An 18,994-nucleotide genomic window follows, 5' to 3' on the forward strand; every position below is an offset into this window, starting at 1 on the left:
TATCAAAAGGCAAGTTGGACTGGGTGTTCTATTGTCCAGTGCAAAGAGCAAAGAACGTCAAATTTACTGTGATTCAGACTGGGGTAGCTGTTTACATACAAGGAGATCAGTTACAGGTCTCATGGTAAAGTTGGGAGGCTCACTAATATCATGGAAGTCTAAGAAGCAAGCAACCATTTCTAGAAGCTCAACTGAAGCTGAGTACAGAAGTATGGCAAGTGCAGTGGCTGAAGTTGTGTGGTTAGTGAAACTATTCAAATAGCTGCTAATCCTGTGCTACATGAAAGGACAAAGCATATAGAGTTGGATTGCCATTTTATAAGAGAGAAGATTCAGAATGGATTAGTGCAAACTCAATACTTGAGTACCAAAGAACAAGAAGCAGACATGTTAACTAAAGGCTTGGGAAAAACTCAACATGAGTATCTACTATCCAAGTTTGGTGTATTGAACCTATTCATACCTACAAACTTGAGGGGGAGTATTAAAGAAGGCATTACTTAAAACTATAGTGTTAGGTTCATTATGTAAATAATTGTAATTAAGAGGACTATACATCAAAGAAGTTGTTAAAGTAGTTAGAAGTTTGTTAGAAGTAGTTAGAATAAATTCAGTCTTTTATTCTTGTATATAACTAGTTCAATGTACAGATTACAAATACACTTTTGAAATACACAAAGGAATACAAGTTTCTTCCTCTATACTGCTTCTTCTTCCTTGTTCTTCCCTGTTCTTCTCTGTTTCTTTTCTTCCCTTCTTCTCTACGTAACTTCATGTTCATGCATGATTAACATGCCTCAACTGCAAGAAGATTAACACTGAGGACCAAGAAACTACTCGACCCCGTACATCTGTAACAGTGACAATGGTATTATTGAAACTTGCTTGAACATGAATAACTCCCTTTGGTATTCTACGTGCACCCTTACGTGAACTAATACGTCCATTCCGACGCGAACTAATTTTTGGTATAGCTTTTGCCATATTTTATCATCTAGTAAATATGAGTCAGAGATATATGGATATATCCATTTCATGTCAAAACAGATTCTTTATTTGTACATCGGCTCTTCTGGCAACGCGTCAAATTTATTAGTCATATATTTATTTTATAAGCATTTTCTTATTAGTTAAATCGAAAATCGAACCGTTAAGGACTAAAATCAATATGCCAAAAATCGATAAAAATTATGGTTAGTTTTTTAGCGTATTTGAAAATTGAAAACGGATAAAGCGGATTGATAATACATAAGATCGAAGAGATCGATGTACACCTAGGATACACACGTGATTAATGCGACATAATACACGTAGGACACAAAATGGTCATGTAGGACAAATGTGTTTATTTGTTTAATTTTATTCAAGTTTAAATGCCTATTGTGCACATTCAATGTTAAAAGTAATAATTATCACCTGAAATATTAAGAGTGATATTTATGTGTTATACTTTTTGTTAGATATATCATTTTGCTCATTTATATAACTAGATATGAAAAATAAAAAAACCAAATGAGCTCTATGTTTTTATTCTCTCGATATTTTTTATTGATATTAAATATGAAAATTCTAACTTCGGTTAACAAAATATTTTGTGTACTAGTTTGAGTCTCGAACCAACTCCATGAGTCCGCATCTGAAACCCTAAAACCCCTCTAATTTCATAATCTCATCTTCGTTCTATATGCTCTCATCTATGGTTCCACCAATTTTTGGAGACCCTTTTCGTTTTTAGTTCAGTTTCAGAAGGAATCAACCAGTTCAGATAGTTTATCAATGAAACCATTGGGTGTTTTCTTTCAAGAAGTGAGGATGAAACTGAAAACAAAGAACTGAAGTGTTAATTGAGAAAATTGGAGGAAAAAGTTTGAATTTTGCGTGAGAAGAGGAAAAATGAAAGGGATTATAAGGAGGAAGCTAGAAAGGTTAATGAGGTATTGTAGCTTAACGGTTCTTACAACACTATCTATCACCAGCAGAAGTATGAAATCTTCCACTTGTTTATGTATATGTTTGTTACTGCTTTATTGTGGTGCAGAATGCCATTTTGCAAGTGTCGGTGATGATTTTTTTAGTTATTAGTTTGAATCTGTTGGGCGCTTACAGCTGTAGTGGTTCGTGGTATATATTAATATATTATTGGGTGATTCCACTAGAACAGTGCAGTTGTGCTTTTTCAGAATCCAATGATGAATGCTTATATTGCAAGTGCCGAATGAGGTATTGGAAAATGAGGGGAAGAGTAACAAATTACATGAATTGTTAACGAATGGAGAATCATACGGTGTACAAAGAGCTTTCACCTGATATGAATGATGTTTGTAACTCATTTATGCAATGCAGGTACTTTAAAGATTCAAACTTTTTGCCTAGGAGGAAGTTTGGCATTACTTGCTTCGAGAATAGCTATGCTCGTGATTTTGTAAAGTATGCAGCTGAGCAGTTTGGTAGAGATCACCAAGAGATTGCTAAGTAAGGATCAATTAAGTTACATTCACGCATTTTCATATTTTATCCTTTAGTGAGTTTTCTGTGTTTGTTTACATTTATTCATCGAAGTTTATTGGTCTAATTTGTCTTTTGGTAATCTACCAAAATCTTCAACAATGACATTCTTGATTGAATTCTGTATCCTAATAATTGGGAATATATTGGAAGTATTTGTGTATGCCTTGCGTAAACATAGAAATGAAGAGTTTGTAAACTGATAAGGCACATGAAAATGGAGAAGAGAAAACTGAATAAGGTAATAGAAGGTGGAGGCTAGAAATGGTAATGGGATGTCAGAAAGTGAGCGAAAGAGCAAAAAGTTACACAAATTGTTTGTGAATGAATAGAGTAATAAGATTGTGGAATTAAGAAAATCAACGTCATTGACTATGAAGGATCATACGGTGTACAAAGAACTTTCACTTGATATAGTGATGTTTAGGACTCATTTATATTATGAAGGGTACTTTAAAGATTCAAACTTTTTGCCTAGGAAGAAGTTTGATATTACTTGCTTAGAGGGTAGCTATGCCTATGATTTAACCAAGGATCAACATTAGTTATATCGACCTATTTTAATGTTGGTTGTGATCAGTCTTCTGCCTGTTACATTTGTTCAGTTTGTCGATCTACCAAAATCGATGATGTTGAGGGGTTTGAGTAATAGATCATTCTTTTGGATTCCTTAGGTATATAAAAAATTTTGTGCAAATTTCAGTACGTCATAGATTTGTGACGTCATAGATTTGTGATGTCATAAGTGATATGAGTGACACCGTTACATCCTTCTCTCATTTTTTTTCATGAGCAGAAAAGGGATAGAAAAGGAGAGGAAATGCTCTATAAAATCATCACAGTGTCTAACGTGTAAGAACTCATCTTACACACCTACATCAGATTGATCAGACACAAATTACAAATCCCTCTTTTTTTATTTTTACACAAAATTGTCTAACAAAAATTCTTAGCAGATATGATTGCCTGAACAAAACTGAAGGTTTCAGAGGACACTGTCTAGCGGAAGAGTCCTCTCTTTTCTATGCTCAATCACTTCACTTCTCTAATACTTCTTCTTGCATGTCTTAGAATCATGGCTTTGCTTACTAATTCATTTTCGATGCGGTCCCTTCTTGATTTGTATGAAGGAAATTTATTTATTGCACTCGTGGTTGTGGGTTATTTATTCATTTGTGATTACTTTGTTTGTTGTATGTCGTTAGATTCCATTATCTTTTTTTGTCCGCATATCTTCGGCGTGGTCACTATTTCCTTTATTTTATGGCTTGGATGAGTTGGTTTCTAAAGAATGAATTAAATGCTAAGTTGATTTTCAGTTATGGGGTATTTTGGTTCGTACTTCAGTTGATCTATATTAAAGACACATACACATGTGGCAAGGAGTATAACGTAGAATTATTTCCATATAATGATTTTATTGAGAATATATGGAAAATTTAAGTTTTGGTGAGATGAAAAGTTAGTTAAATGACAATCTAGTTAGTTTTATGTGTTGGAGGCTTAGAACCCTTCAATATTTATTGTGTAGTGATTCCAATGTACTAAAACCTATTGCAGTAGATGAGGGTGAAGAGTATGTGGCTGCTCATTGTACTATGCTATTCATCATAGTGAGGTTTCTTTGGGCACTGTAAGTGCTGGAACTGATTGTGATAGTTTTGAGAAGGAGGAAGGTAATGACCCTGCATCTAGAGATTATTATAGTGAGGAGTTCAAGGTGTTAAGAAGGGAAAGGACTAAAGAAATCAGCGAAAAATTAGACAAGTACAAAGAGTTGGAAGAAGGTAATGACTTGTAAAGATATCCAGAACCTAGGAAAGTTATATGCAATTGCTAATGTAAGAGTTTTAAGATAGAAAAGAGTGACTCAGAAAGTCTTAAGATACAAATGGTACGTTAGATGTTCTTTCAACTGTTTATATTTAAGGATGGGCAAAACCAAACCTTTTCAGATCAAGACTTTGAACAACAAATCACCATAAATAATCCAGATTTACCAGAATCATGGAGGTGGTTCTCAAACTTTAGCACAGATCCATTAAAAGCTTTAACACAGATAGAGTAAAAAAATCAGCTTCATTAGAAAGCAATAAAAGCTTCAACATGAATGTAGTAATATTTTTTGTTGAAGGCCAAGAATATAGAAAACCCAAACCATTAAAAGTTCCGTAAAAGCAACAACAACATCATACCCAGTGTAATCTTACAAGTGGTTTTGGAGAGGGTAGAGAGTAAGCAAACCTTATCCCTACCTTGTGGAGGTAGAGGAGAGGGTAGAGAGTAAGCAAACCTTATCCCTACCTTGTGGAGGTAGAGAGGTTGTTTCCGAAAAGCCCTAAACTCAAGTGCATCAAACGAAAATAGAAAAAGTTTCATAAAGCATTAAAATAAATTACCTTAATAACAAGACTTCAAAACTGACTGGTCAAGAAGAACCTTCAACATCCAATGAAGTTATGACCCACAATTTCCATGTTTGAAGAGCAAAAGTTTCGCCCTAAATCGCCTCATTATCTCTAAACTTCTAGGAAATAACGGATACCCTTGGAAGAAAAGAAAGTATCAGGTGTTTAATTTCTTAAAATGAAAACAAGTTGGGTTTGTGTAAATGTGTGGGTTTTAATATAATCATGCATTAAGTATGTTGCAAGCTTAGAATGACATGTGACTATTTGAAAGACCGAGTTTCGACCCAGCCTGGTCCATTAATTTCAAGGGTATGTTTGAGCCCCAAAATGTTAAGAGTATCTCTTGACTAAAAAGTTAATGGAAGGTATTTATGATCCATTTTGAATGCGTTAGGAATATTTTTGGTTTATTTCCACTATTTTGACGAACCAAATTCAACCCAGGCTTGTCATTTAGTTTCACATATACATTTTAGCTCAAAAAAACTCAAAGGTATTTTTAGACCATAAGGTTAACGGAGGGCATATGTGAGCCTTCTTCAATACGTTAGGCGTGTCTTTTCCCTTTTCCGAACTTCAAAAGGTATGAAATGATGTTGTCTTTCATCTGCATTAGAACAATTTAAAAGTCTATGAATTACAAAAAATAAAATAAATCATTTTCTAATTAAAACCCACTCATTTATTTAGTAAATGATTTTATAATTGTTCGTAATTCATAGACTTTCCGATGCAGATGAAAGACAACAACACTTCATATCTTTCCAAGTTCAGAAAAGGGTCAAATATACGCCTAACGTATTGAAAATGGCTCACAAATGCCCTCTGTTAACCTTTAGTCTAAAAATATCCTTCAGTTTTTTCGGGCTTTAACATATATGTGAAACTAAACGACAAGCCTGAGTCAAATTTGGATCATCAAAATAGTGGAAATGAGCCTAAAATATCCCTAACACATTGAAGATGGATCAAAATATCCTCCTTTAACCTTTTGGTCAAAAATTACTCTTAAATGTTTATTTTGGGCTCAATCAAACCCTTAAAACTAACGGGCCAACTTGGTTCAAAATTGGGTCTTCATAATAGTCACACATCATTCTAAGCTTGCCACATTTTTAGTTCAAGATTAAATTAAAACCCACACATTTATTAAAACGCAACCCATTTTCATTTTAAGAAATTAAACACCTAATACAATCTTTTCTTCCAGAGGTTATTTCCTAGAAGCTTAGAGGGAATAGGCTATTTAGTGCTAAGCTTTTGTACTTTAAATTGGGGATTGTGGGTCATAACTTTTGGATATTACAGGATTCTTCTTAATCAATCAGTTTCAAAGTCTTATTATTAAGGTAAATTTTTTACTTCTTTATCTGAAGATTTTTCTATTTTGATTTGATACACTTGAGTTGAGGTGTTTTTGGAAACAACCTCTCTACCACCAGAAGGTAGGGATAGGCAAAACTTAGGATTTTTTGTAAAGCAACCCACCTAATATGGTATACCCTTTACCAACAATGCACGAGCAACAATTAAGCAAATATGGTGCACTATAAGCTGGAATCACTTGTGTCTTAAACCATGTATATATAATTAGCAAAAATTTTATAGGAGAACAAACCATCCATAATATGAATAAAAGGATTAAGAAAGTATTTGATAACTAACCGAATCCTGAATTGCATTACAAAGCACTAGCCACCGATAATGACATCATTGGACAACTTAAAACATTCCATCCAATGCCCAATACATTAATACTAACAAATGTGTTTGCGGAAACACTTATTCTATAGTTTCTTCTTCTTCCTTGTCTCTTTCTTTATACCTGTAGTTTATTTTTCATTATCATTAGCAGCCACACGTTTCCGCTTCTTTTCCATACATTTCAGTGAGGTGGATTGCACAGTAGGTGAAACAATCTTTCACATGTCTGAATGCAAGAGGATCACCACCCTGCAATAAAACGAATCAAGTCATGTCGAAGCTACAAGAAAAAGATATCCGAACATCTAACAAGAACTAAACTTCCATTCATACTTTTTCGAGATATTCTAATATCCTTATGATTTCTTCTCGTTCAGCACACACATGTCTGCCAATAAAAAGAAACCACACCATAAATATAGACCTGGTAATTTATAATTGAAAAACTTCATTTAGGCTGGTTAAGAAAGCAGTGGAATCTAGCAGTACTTCATCTCTGCTCGAATCTTCTCAAGTGCTGGAGATGTTTTGGTACCAATACCAACTTCGCCATCAACCAATCCTCTCAATCCATTTTGGTCCACAAATCCTCCTTCGACCAGATTAGGTCTAAACTTTAGTCCAGAAATTCCTATTAATTGAGCAGCAGAAGCAAAAATTAACACCTGAAATACAAGAGACAAAAATTAAACACTAGTCCGTTTGAAGGACAATCCGTAGAAAAACTTGGGAATTTATCCCATAAGAAACTCCATGTAGTTCTGTTTTGGCCCAAACCCATAAAAATTAGAGTCCACAGCTGTAAGCCGTAGACTTATTTCTTGCAAAACCCCTAAAACCCTTCTATTGGAAGAACCCCATATTCCCTCTATATGCTCATCTATGGTTCAATGACCAAATAACCAAAAATGCACCAATGATATAGTTGAGAAAATTCAATTCTTGGCGTTTTCTAACAATTCTTCAACTTCCCCCAAACCTAATAGCATTTGCATGCTTGAACTCTTCAATGCCATATCAATTTTCATCATCTTTTTGGAGACCCTTTTTGTTTTCAGTTCAGTTTCATAAAGAATCAACTAGTTCAGATAGTGTAGCCAAGAAACAAAAGCAAAGAAACCATTGGGTGTTTCCCCAAGAAGCTGTTATCCTCTTTTGAAAATTCTAAATAATCAGAAAGTGAGGTTTAAACTGAAAACAAAGAATTGAAGTGCAAGTTGAGAAAATTGGAGGGAGAAATGACGGTTTTGTTGTAGAAGAGGAATGAGGAAAAGGATAATGGGAAGAAGGAAGTTCGAAATGCTAATGGGGTATCAGAAAATGAGGGAAAAATTAAGAAATTACATGAATTATTTATGAATTAGGTGGTTACATGAATTGGTTGTGGTCATTCTCTGACTGTAACATTTGATCATTGAGGACTTGAGGTTTTGCATTGTGTAATTTGTGTTTTGTTGATATACCAAAATCTTTCAACAATGCACTTCTGATAGAATTTAGTTTGCTAATCATTGAAAAACTGGGGAAGTATTTGTCTATGTCTACGCCTTATAGAAGCTGACATTCGCAAACTGATAACTGATTATGTTGTGTGTTTGGGGAATATGTCATTTTTAAGCAAGGGGCACGAAAGCTGGGGACACCACGATCATAAAAAAATGTCATTCTTTCGGATTCCTCAAGTAAAGAAAAATGTTGACCAGAGTTCTACACTTCTCACCAAAAAGTGCTAAGTCATAGATTTGTGCTGGTCTTGAGCGATATGAGACATCATTATATCCGCTTCCAACCCTCGGTTCTCCATGAGCAGGAAAGGTAAAGATAAAGGAGATAAAATTCTCTATAAAATCATCAGATTGTTAAACATGAAAGAAATACTCCTAGTACTATTAATCATAGTGAAGTTTCTTCATGTAGCATAGATGTATTAGGAGAAATCACATTGTCTTCACCTCATCTACTGCAAATTCTTTAGAACATTGAATTTACTACAAGAAATATTGAAGGGCTCTAATACCTCCCAACACATACAATATCATAAACGCTCTCAGGTACTTTTTTTGAGGTTCAGTTGTAGCCCTTTTTGCATTTTTCACTCTCTAGGGGAGAAGTTCTCTGGCTGCTCTTCACTAGGAATCTATACTTCTCCTCTTTGCATGTCCAAAACCATGTCACCCTCACTTTCCTTATCTTATGCACCATACAGGCAACTCCTACATTGTCCCAGATATATTAGTTCCTAGTCTTATCCCTATGAGTATCACATCTACCTCCACATTCTCATCTTTGCAGTTTTCATCTTCTAAACATGTGAGTTCTTAGGACAGATGGAGTAGTAAACAAAGCCATTAAAAGTTTCAACACAGATGGATTAGAAAAACAAAAAACAACTTCATGAGAAAGCATTATAAAATTCAACATGATTGGAGTAATTTTTTTTATCGAAGGCCAAGGCCCAAGATTATAGGAATCTCAAACCATAACAAGTTTCATACAAACAACCTATGCGGCTTGGACTCTTCAAAAATGTCAACGGGTGCGTGTCTGATTGGCCAAAAGTAGTGTATTTTTGAAGAATTCGAGACAAGTACGGCATTAAAAGTGAAGAGTCTGCAACTATTTAAACAACAACATCTACATCATACCACTATTTTGGTGGCAAAAGGCGACAAGGGTCTACCTCGCCATAGTCGTACTGCAGAAAAATAAAGAAAAAGAAGAAAAGAAGAGATTTGACTAAGTCACCAGGGTCGTACCCAAGCAGCAGTCCCGCAAGTCGTACCTGAGCAGCAGCGTCGCGATTCGCGAAGGTCGCGTAAGTCCAGTGAGGAGGACCAGCAGACGTGACACCTAATCTGAGGTGAGTTTGCAAAAATACCCAAAGAAAAACCCTAATTGGCTTTTATTTATTAAATCAGACTTCAAAAAAAGAAAAAAAAAGGCGATGCCTATTGCATCGCCACGCCACGTCCCTAGCGCCTTTTGATCGCCATGGTACAGCTTTCAGAGATTGCCTCGCCTCACCTTGTCGCCAAAGGTGAAATGCGCTCGCCTTAAATAGCACTGCATCATACCCAATATAATCCTACAAGTGGGCCTAGGGAGGATAGAGTAATTGCCTCGCCTTGCCTTGTCGCCAAAGGCGAAAGGCGCTCGCCTTAAATAACACTGCATCATACCAATATAATCCTACAAGTGGGCCTAGGGAGGATAGAGTAGCAAAACTTATCCCTATCTTGTGGAGGTAGAGAGATTGTTCCTGAAAGATTTCCACTCAAATGCATCAAATCTAAATAGAAAAAAGTTTCATATAAAGTAGTAAAATAGTTGCCTTATTAACAAGATTTCGAAATTGATTGATCAAGAAGAATCTTTCAACATCCAATGAAGTTATGACCCACAATCTCTAGTTTGAAGTACAAAAGTTTAGCCCTAAATCGCCTATCACCTCTAAGCTTCTAGGAAATAACAGATGCTTTTGGGTAGAAAAAATTGTATGGGGTGATGAATTTGTAATAAAATGGGCTGGGTTTGATAAATGAGTGAGCTTTACTTTAATCCTATATTAGAAATCTGGCAAACTTAGAATGACACGTGACTGTTTTAAAGACCCAAATTTGACCAAGGCTGGTCCGTTAGTTACAAGGCTATGCTTGAGCCCCCTAAAAAGAGCATTAAGGGTATATTTAGACCATAAGGTTAACAATTGGTATTTGAGCCATTCTCAAAACGTTAGGGGTATTTTTGGCCCTTTTAAGCTATTTTAAAGACCCAAATCCGTTAGTTTTAGATGTATGTTTGAGCCAAAAAAATTGTAACGGTATTTTTAGACCTAAAGGTTAACAAAGGGTATTTGTGAACCATTTCATTAGATTAGAGATATTTTTGGCCCTTTTCCAAACTTGAAAAGGCATGGATGCTGTCTTTCATGTGTGTTGGCACGGTTTGTAGACGAATTACCACATTTCGCTTGTGCTTGTGCTATGTTTAGTATGTTTTTCTTAGTTTAGCTTTCTTTATTCAGTTCCTTAATCTATTAAATTTGGTTGTTCAGATGGTTGTCTGGCAGTGACTTGAAAAAAGTCGCCCTTTTTGGTTGCCCTTCTATTGCAAACAAGACTGTTTTTTCTGCTAAGAGGTTGCGTGCATATTTCAGAATTCAAGAAGTTGATGTGAGACTCTTTTGCTCTTAGGAAATTTCATCACTTCCCTTATCTGCTCCTTAGATTAAATAATATTGTAAAATTTCCTTTTGTTTTTTGGAATATTATCGAATTTCCTCCTATATTCCCCTTATGATTGAAACATGACATGTTAACTTCAGTATGCAGCAAATGTGCCTTAAATGCATCACGCAAGTTTGTGAATCAGAATGTCTGGAAAGCCGATATGACATGCACTGGAATCAGTTCCTCCCCTGTCAGTAAAACCAGATGATATAAAGGCTTCTGTCAGTCAGTTGCTGATGGACATTTTGAGACTTAGTCAAAATGTCTCTTAATCGCTTCTTCAGATATCCGATGAGTTGATCAGCAGCAGCATACAGGTAACATTGGTCTAATTGTCAGTGAGATGCTTATACCCCGTCATGATCATGCTAGTTCTACGCGTGGTTGCACTGTATTTTCACGAATTGTAGTTCCTGTGGTAATGAATCCATGTGCCAGATGGACAGTCGGGTTGAATCTCTGGACAACAACAGAACCTTAGTTGGTAGAGGTGATGTTTCTTATAGGAAAACTGTAAATGTATCTCCTTCGAAACACATCTTTGTTGATCCATGACCCAAGATTTCCTTCAACTTTACGGATAGCCAAAGTGTACCCAAGTCAAATATTTGCAATTGTAGGGAATATATCAAGGCTGAGAATTACTTTCTTTAGCCAAGTTTACTATTTGAATTTAATACTGAACATATATATGGTAATTGTGTATGATTATGGTATTCATTTGATTGAATTCAATGTAATACTAAATCTGATATTTTTTTTATAATATAAACTACTGACTAATAATCTTATTGAATGGAAAAACTTTGTTTTTTTATTTTCCACCGAAAATTTGATATTTGCATTTAAAAATCCAATTAAATATGAATTTGAGTAAAGGCATAAAGGTACAGAAAAAACCCTCCTTTTACTGACAAACAAAAGTAAAGATTGTGTTTCGTTCATACTGAGAAAGTGTAAACCATGTGACAAGGCTAATTTTTTGCGTCCAATATCTAGTTCGTTTAAAATTATGTGTTTTTATTTAATTGTAGATAATACTCTTTAAAAAAAAAATTATTTTTAAATTAAGTTATTTATGATGCATCATGATATTCTTTAATGTTATGATTTTAAATATGTCTGATAAGACGTTGGAATCAATTTTCTCTTTCATTATAACTTAGTACTACTAATTTTTCTTGAGTAAATATGAACACCGTAATTATAGAGAGATGACACATAAATAAGAGACTATATATGTTTGACCATATATTTTGCATCAAAATTTAAAAATTTATCTTCAAATATCTATTTAACCATAGATAGTACTATTAGTTTTTCTTGAGTAATACGAACACCTTAATTATAAAGAGATGACACATAAATGAAGTAAATATTTAATGAACAAAGACTATTTATATTTGACAATATATTTTGGATCAAATTTTAAAGTTTATCTTCAGATATATGTTTAACCATAGACAGTACTACTAATTTTTCTTGAGTAATACGAACTCCTTAGAGAGATGACACATAAATGAAGTAAATATTGAATGAAAAAAAGACTATGTATGTTTGACCATTATTTTAGATCAAATTTTAAAAATTGTTCTTCTAATATATGTTTAACTATAGATAGTACTACTAATTTTTCTTGAGTAATACGAACACTTCAATTATAGAGAGATGATACATGAATGAAGTAAATATTGATTGAACAAAGACTATATATGTTTGAGCATATATATTGGATCAAATTTTAAAAATTTATCTGCAAATATATGTTTAACCATAGATAGTATTACTAATATTTCTTGAGTAATACAAACACATCAATCATAGACAGATGACACATAAGTGAAGTAAATATTCAATGAAAACAGACTATATATGTTTGACCATATATTTTGGATCAATTTTTTTAAAATTTATCTTCAAATATCTGTTTAACCATAGATATTAGAGTGGGGTAAAGTATGATTTTTATTTATAAAAACTATTTTTAATTTTGAAATAGTAGTTTATTATTGATTTTTTTATTAAGATCGTCGATCCATGTGAAAAATCATGGAAAAAAGTTTTTAAATAAAAGAAGCGTATTACACACGCTATTATAGTGTGTTTTTCAAACTAATATAATTACTCTTTTAATAATTTAGATACGAAACTCAAAAAAAGATATAACTTAAAAATTTTATGACACACACAAAAAAAAACACGACAGATAATTTGACATCGAAAAGTAAACCGGAAAGGAGGAGAGGACATAGCATTCACACAAAGAATGTTGGTGACATTGTTCAGTTGCTTACTTTACTAATTATAGTGCACTTTTTACCAGTATATAATACCAGTACTAAAACAAGACAACCAACTAATTTATCCACACCAAACTCTACATACACACATTGATTATCAAACACTACAATTTTTATTTATTTTGCCCCAATTTTCATAACAACTCTCAATTTGTGTTCTAAATTTTCACAATGTCTACAAAAACAGTTACCAAAATCTACCTTTTTCTTGTTTTTCTACATCTATTAACAGTACAATTGAGGAGCTGTAGTATTTTTGAAGGAAGTTGGATTTTTGATGAATCTTATCCAATTTATGATTCTTTACAATGTCCATTTATAGACCAAGGTCTTAATTGCATCAAAAATGGAAGAAAAGATCATTTTTATCTCAAATATAGATGGCAGCCTACAGATTGTGACCTCCCCAGGTAACATAATGACTTGTTTTTTTTTTCTATTAAATTTCGTGCTTGTAGAGTCGAAGCTAGAATTTTGAGCTTATGAGTCTGATTTTTTAGTACAGGTAGCTCACTAGATTCTTGGTAAATTATTTTTATGCATATACAGTACACGTTGAACTCTCATTTGACTTATTTGTGTGTTTAATTAAAAGACTTGTTAAAATGATTTTTCTTTTTATGGATTATGGCATATATAGGTTCATTGGTGAAGATATATTGAAAAACTTCAAAGGCAAAAACTTCATGTTTGTGGGGGATTCATTGAGCAATAACCAGTGGCAATCACTAGCATGCATGCTTCATGCTGCAGTTCCAAATTGTAGTTACACATTTGACAGGACAAGAAATCGTTCCGTTCTTTCATTCCCGGTAAGTCGACTTTATCGTTGCCTCTCAGCCCCTCTATCATCTTCTGTTTGGTAGACTTGAATGCTATGTAATGATTTCGTTATTATGTTATGTCTACTCTGCGTCACTATAAGAAAAGTGTGAATTACATGGCGATTTTTCCGAGGATTGTATGAAAATTCGTAGGAAACTTATTTTCGTGCAAATTTTCATACTAATTTCCAGGAAAATCCTCATGTAATTCACGCTTTTCTTGTAGTGCGTGTCTATATGTTATTTTTAACATTGCTTTGTTATGAGTTATTTGAGCTGAGAGTCTTTGGAAAACAATATCTCTGCATTCACAAGGTAAAGGTAAGTTCTACGTACACCCTACCCTTCCCAGACTCCACCTAGTGGGATTACACTGGACATATTGTTATTGGTAAAAGTGCTCCGACATTGGGGCCAATCAAGGGCTGCTCCTCTTCCCATCACTATCCTTTCTGTAATACAAATCTTGAGCCATCAAAGACTTTTTGACTTGATTAAACTTGGCATGGCATGCTAGTAAGCACTTCAAAAGGCTGTGACTGACACTTCAAAAGTGAAACTCTCTATCGTAGTTTGGCGACCTATGTTCAATAGGGGTGCTTAGTCTTTTGATTAGAGTAAGAGTCATGATGTTGACTGGTTAAAACAAGTAGTACTAATTTACTAGATTAGTATAAGTGGATATGATCCGCCTCCCGATATCAACAATGCTAGCATGTTTACAGATGGATAACATATAGTAAATGATCTTAGATCCCGCATAGAGGCTAATTGCTGGAATTCTTCTAAGCTTAATTAGACCGATTAATACTTGTTGTAATCTAACATGTCATCCATCTACAACTCAGTACAACTACCGAGCCTATGTGTATTATAAATGTATAACAAGAGCCCTTGCTCCTTTGATGTAACTGAAAAATCTAAATTGAAAATGATCCAAATCTGTGATAGATCCTTCGTTTTAGCAAATTTTATTATATAATTGTTGTGGTTAGCGCCAAAAGGTTAAACTGCAATCGTTCTTCGATATCATGGCCTATGATGAATTTTCTATCCAGCACAAAGAAGCATCAACTGCTAAATACTTTAAGAGGATTCAGTAATTACCCTGTCGCGCACATGACATCCTTTTATTCTCCATGTGACTATGTTGCTCGGAATCTCCAAAAACGTCCCCAGGTATCTGTTGGATCCTCTGAAAGTATTCATTTTTGGAGGATCGAACATGAATGCCCCAACATTTTTGGAAGATTCGAGCAACATAGATTGTTAGGAGATTTGATAAACACTAAAATCCTAGCAGACACAAAATTATAAGGTGATTTTTCCTCATCTTTTCCTCGCCTTGATGAACATGTTACTTGGTACCTGTTGCTGGTCGGAGGTGACAGGTATCCCGTACTATTAGTCGAGGTAGCTAGACGGGACACTAAGGTTATTAAAAAATATCTCCTTGCTCTGAAACTGATTTTAACTTTCTGATATGTATTCTGCCCTTCTTTCTCATGTTCGTTTTTGGCTTGTGAAGGAGTTTGAGTTCACAGTCACATTCTTGAAAGATGGATTTCTCGTTGACCTAGTGGTCGAGGAAGCAGGACGAGTTCTTAAGCTCGACTCACTCAGCAGAACTGAGCAGTGGAAAGGAGTTGATGTCTTAATCTTCAACAGCTACCATTGGTGGATACATACTGGACGCCTACAAACGTACACTTCTTCACTAACTTAATTGAAGCCAAACTCCGTTGTTTTGTATTACAAGAAAAATTACATTGTCCTGTTTTTTTTCCGCAGTTGGGACTATTTTCAAGTTGGTGACAAACTATACAAGGAGATGGACCATATGGAAGCATATAATATCGCATTAACTACTTGGGCTAATTGGGTTGATTCCAACATTGATCCTGCTGTGACTAAAGTGTTCTTCCAAGGAATTTCTGCTGTTCATTATTTGTAAGTTAATTATCAGACAACTTCTCTTTTTCTCGTCTAATCATTTAGGTGTCGTTCACATTAAAATCTCAACATAAACCTTAGAACGACAGTAAAATTGTCTCCATCTGACCTATAGGTCACGAATTGTAGCCGTGATATGTATCAGTCACTATTGCTTCTGTCATGGTAGGTGGCCTAAACGTACTACATCCCCTTGGGGTATGATCCTTCTACAAACCTTCCATGAACACGAGATGATGCTTCGTGAACGGGCTTATATTTTTAATCCAAACATACTACTCCCTCCATCTCAATTTATGTGATGTAGTTGACTGGGCACGGAGTTTAAGAAATATGAGAAGATTTTGCAATGTTCCAAGAGTACACTTTTATATACTTCTTGTCAAATAAGTGGGACTCAAGCTGAATAAAATGTTGATAGTGTCATTAAATATTTGTCAAATAAAGAAACATGTTCTTTTTTAGACCAGGCAAAATTGGAAAGTTTGTCATATAAATTGGGACAAAGCTAGTAGTACGTGAACCAAATGACATCTTAAGTCTCGACGAATTGTACATCAATCACATTTTCTTGCAAGTTTGTATATGATTTGTCTAGTAGAATATTAGTCCATTTTATTCAACTTGGTTCTGTTTCCTCATTTTTAGTGGCAAGGATTGGGATGAACCAATGGTGAAGGATTGCAGTGGACAAACAAAGCCAATAGAGGGATCAACTTATCCAGGTGAAAGATATGCAGGAGAGGCAGTGGTGAAAAGTGTCCTAAGTAACATGACAATGCCTGTCAATTTACTTGATATTACACTGCTTACACAACTACGAAAAGACGGACACCCCTCGAGAATTGCCAGTGGCGCGTCGATGGACTGCAGCCACTGGTGTGTAGCTGGTGTTCCAGATGCTTGGAATGAACTATTGTACACAATGTTGCTCCAGAAATAAGTTTTCAAGCTAGTGTATATTGCATATTGAATCTCAATCTCTTATAAATGAAAGCTGATGGCTAGGTGCCTTTTATCTTGCTGTTGCTAGATTATCTCCGACCCCCGCTATTTTCTATGTTTGGAGAGTAAAATAGAGAATACGGTCTCTACCCCACCGCTATTTTACTCTTTGTTCTCTATTTATAAAGAGATGAATAGTAGTCCTCTCTATTTCACTTTTTGATTATTTTAATAATATATTTATTATATAGATCATTTATAGGGCAAAGTAATAATCTTAAAAGTTGAGTATTTATGTCAAATTTAAAATAAGTTTTATGATGATTTAATATTATTATGTAGTAATTGTATTTCATCAATGATTTCACTTTTATTTGTATTGTCCATTTGTATGTATTATATTAACATTTGTTTGTATTTATGTTATTTTGAATTTAGCATAAACTATATTTTTATATTAAATAAAGAATTGGAAAAGAATAAAATTTAATTTTACATGAACATTATATAGGATTATTTAAACACTACAAAAAAGAAAAAAAAGGACTTATATCATGAAATGAGAAAACTAAAATGAAATATAAATCATCATATTTCTATCTATTATATAGAAGAGCCAAGTTGAGTTCGATCAAGGACAATTTTGTCATTTCACAAATATTCTAGAATGTTTATTTTTATGTTATGACACCAAAAATCGTGGTAATAGATTTATAATACCAATACAACCAAATATGTTTTCTTAAATGACATGTATATCCTACTGATGTGACATTTAATTTGGAACCACATTTTCTATAGAATTTTTTTCCTTTTTTTCTTTGTATGTGAAATTTTCATTAAACCAAAAATATTTATTAAACAATGCATTTTAGTAATTTTTATATTATTTAAAGGTGAAATAATAATTGTATAATTAATGACCAAAATGAAAATCTAGAAGAATCCATACATTTTTTTCCTTTAAAACTGACCCATAAAGATATTTTTATAATTGTGTTAAGATGAAGAGCTTCTATTAATTAACTTTTTACAAACAATAATAAATTCTAAGTTTGTTTTGACATGTTTTTGAAGGAAAATTTTGAACTACTTTAAAATAAAATGTGTTTGAATAGTTAATATTTTTGTTCCTAAAAGTACTTTAAAGAATTATTGCGTAAAGTAATATTTTTTAAAGAATATGATCACTAAATTTGTATATTGAAGATTAAAATAATCTTTAAAATGATGTTATCAATATTTTCTAATTAATTTGAAAATATATAAGATTACGTGACTAAAAGAATGAACGATGTTTGACAATTTAATAGGAAAAATTTATATAGAATATTTTCTTATATCAAATATGATAAACTATTTGACAGGAAAAATTTGACAATAAAAAAAATAAAATTCAAAGTCTAAGGAAATTAAAATACAAACTAAAGAAACATGAGTAGTTAAAAAATAAAGAAAAAACAAAAAATAAAAATGTCAATAGAAAAGGGTTTGAGAAATATAAAGGAAGAAAAAAATTAAAAAATAAATAATAACTTGAAAAAGAAACAAGTATATTGGTTATTTTGTGGGCGTAAGATTCAAAGTTTCTTTTACGATATGATATTTAGAGTGTAGTATCAAAAATAAATTATTGATGGAATTTGGAATATAAACAATTGTTATCGTATATAGAAATAAAATTGCTTTCATGATTATTGTTATGTTTGTGGAGTTAGTAATCAAAATATAAATAAATACTTTCAATATTTAGAATATAACATTATGATAATTGTTATTGTTGTGGAAGTTAGAATTCAAGTTATTAATAATTATTTTAAATATTAATACTAAAATAAATAGAAGTATTTCTATTATCGAAGACAATAATGACATCTATCACAAAATTCACCGACAGAGCAAACTATAAACACATCATACATGAGTTTGAAGCAGCAGATTTGAAAGGCTTTGAATCGATCTTTACGAATTGATTCATCAATTATTAGTATTTTATCATATGGAAGCTTATGGTACAAATATTGCAAAAAGAAGATGATAATATTGTAGAAAATAGATACCACTTGCGAAAATATATGAAAATTGATGAAGTTTTTCAAAGATATCAACATTTTATATATTCC

The 18,994-nt window shown here is 33.2% G+C and overlaps 2 protein-coding genes across 6 annotated transcripts; both read left to right on the plus strand.

The window, feature by feature from the left end:
• Positions 1-1,514: 1,514 nt before the first annotated feature.
• Positions 1,515-11,653, plus strand: LOC101247991 (uncharacterized). 5 transcript variants are annotated; one of them, XR_011213210.1, is made up of 6 exons: positions 1,515-1,934; positions 2,039-2,220; positions 2,344-2,472; positions 3,302-3,357; positions 10,675-10,792; positions 10,945-11,653. XR_011213210.1 is itself a non-coding variant. In XM_069292404.1 (5 exons), the coding sequence occupies exons 2-5, from the start codon at positions 2,063-2,065 to the stop codon at positions 10,963-10,965; spliced, it is 426 nt and encodes a 141-aa protein (XP_069148505.1). In that variant the 5' UTR covers positions 1,577-1,934; positions 2,039-2,062; the 3' UTR covers positions 10,966-11,653. The 5 variants fall into 5 exon arrangements, 3 of the variants coding, with proteins under 3 accessions (XP_010314294.1, XP_069148505.1, XP_069148504.1); XM_069292404.1 differs by lacking the exon at positions 3,302-3,357 and having other exon boundaries at positions 1,577-1,934; XR_011213209.1 differs by lacking the exon at positions 2,039-2,220 and having other exon boundaries at positions 1,585-1,934.
• A 1,503-nt stretch (positions 11,654-13,156) lies between these two features.
• On the plus strand, positions 13,157-16,958 carry LOC101257448 (protein trichome birefringence-like 42). Its single transcript, XM_010315996.4, has 5 exons — positions 13,157-13,559; positions 13,790-13,961; positions 15,502-15,677; positions 15,765-15,923; positions 16,575-16,958. The coding sequence occupies exons 1-5, from the start codon at positions 13,321-13,323 to the stop codon at positions 16,867-16,869; spliced, it is 1,041 nt and encodes a 346-aa protein (XP_010314298.2). The 5' UTR covers positions 13,157-13,320; the 3' UTR covers positions 16,870-16,958.
• The last annotated feature ends 2,036 nt before the right edge of the window (positions 16,959-18,994 follow it).

The sequence above is a fragment of the Solanum lycopersicum genome, chromosome 12 (assembly GCF_036512215.1).
Source record: "Solanum lycopersicum chromosome 12, SLM_r2.1".
In the NCBI taxonomy this organism is placed as follows: domain Eukaryota; kingdom Viridiplantae; phylum Streptophyta; class Magnoliopsida; order Solanales; family Solanaceae; genus Solanum; species Solanum lycopersicum.

Excerpts from the sequence above, each read along its gene's own strand:
- LOC101247991 (XM_010315992.4), top strand. The coding sequence starts at position 2,063 with ATGATTTTTTTAGTTATTAGTTTGAATCTGTTGGGCGCTTACAGCTGT. Across the intron at positions 2,221-2,343 it reads TATTGCAAGTGCCGAATGAG|GTACTTTAAAGATTCAAACT; the intron begins GTATTGGAAAAT and ends TATGCAATGCAG. Across the intron at positions 2,473-10,674 it reads GATCACCAAGAGATTGCTAA|ATGGTTGTCTGGCAGTGACT; the intron begins GTAAGGATCAAT and ends TTGGTTGTTCAG.
- LOC101257448 (XM_010315996.4), top strand. The coding sequence starts at position 13,321 with ATGTCTACAAAAACAGTTACCAAAATCTACCTTTTTCTTGTTTTTCTA. Across the intron at positions 13,560-13,789 it reads ACAGATTGTGACCTCCCCAG|GTTCATTGGTGAAGATATAT; the intron begins GTAACATAATGA and ends TGGCATATATAG. Across the intron at positions 13,962-15,501 it reads GTTCCGTTCTTTCATTCCCG|GAGTTTGAGTTCACAGTCAC; the intron begins GTAAGTCGACTT and ends TGGCTTGTGAAG.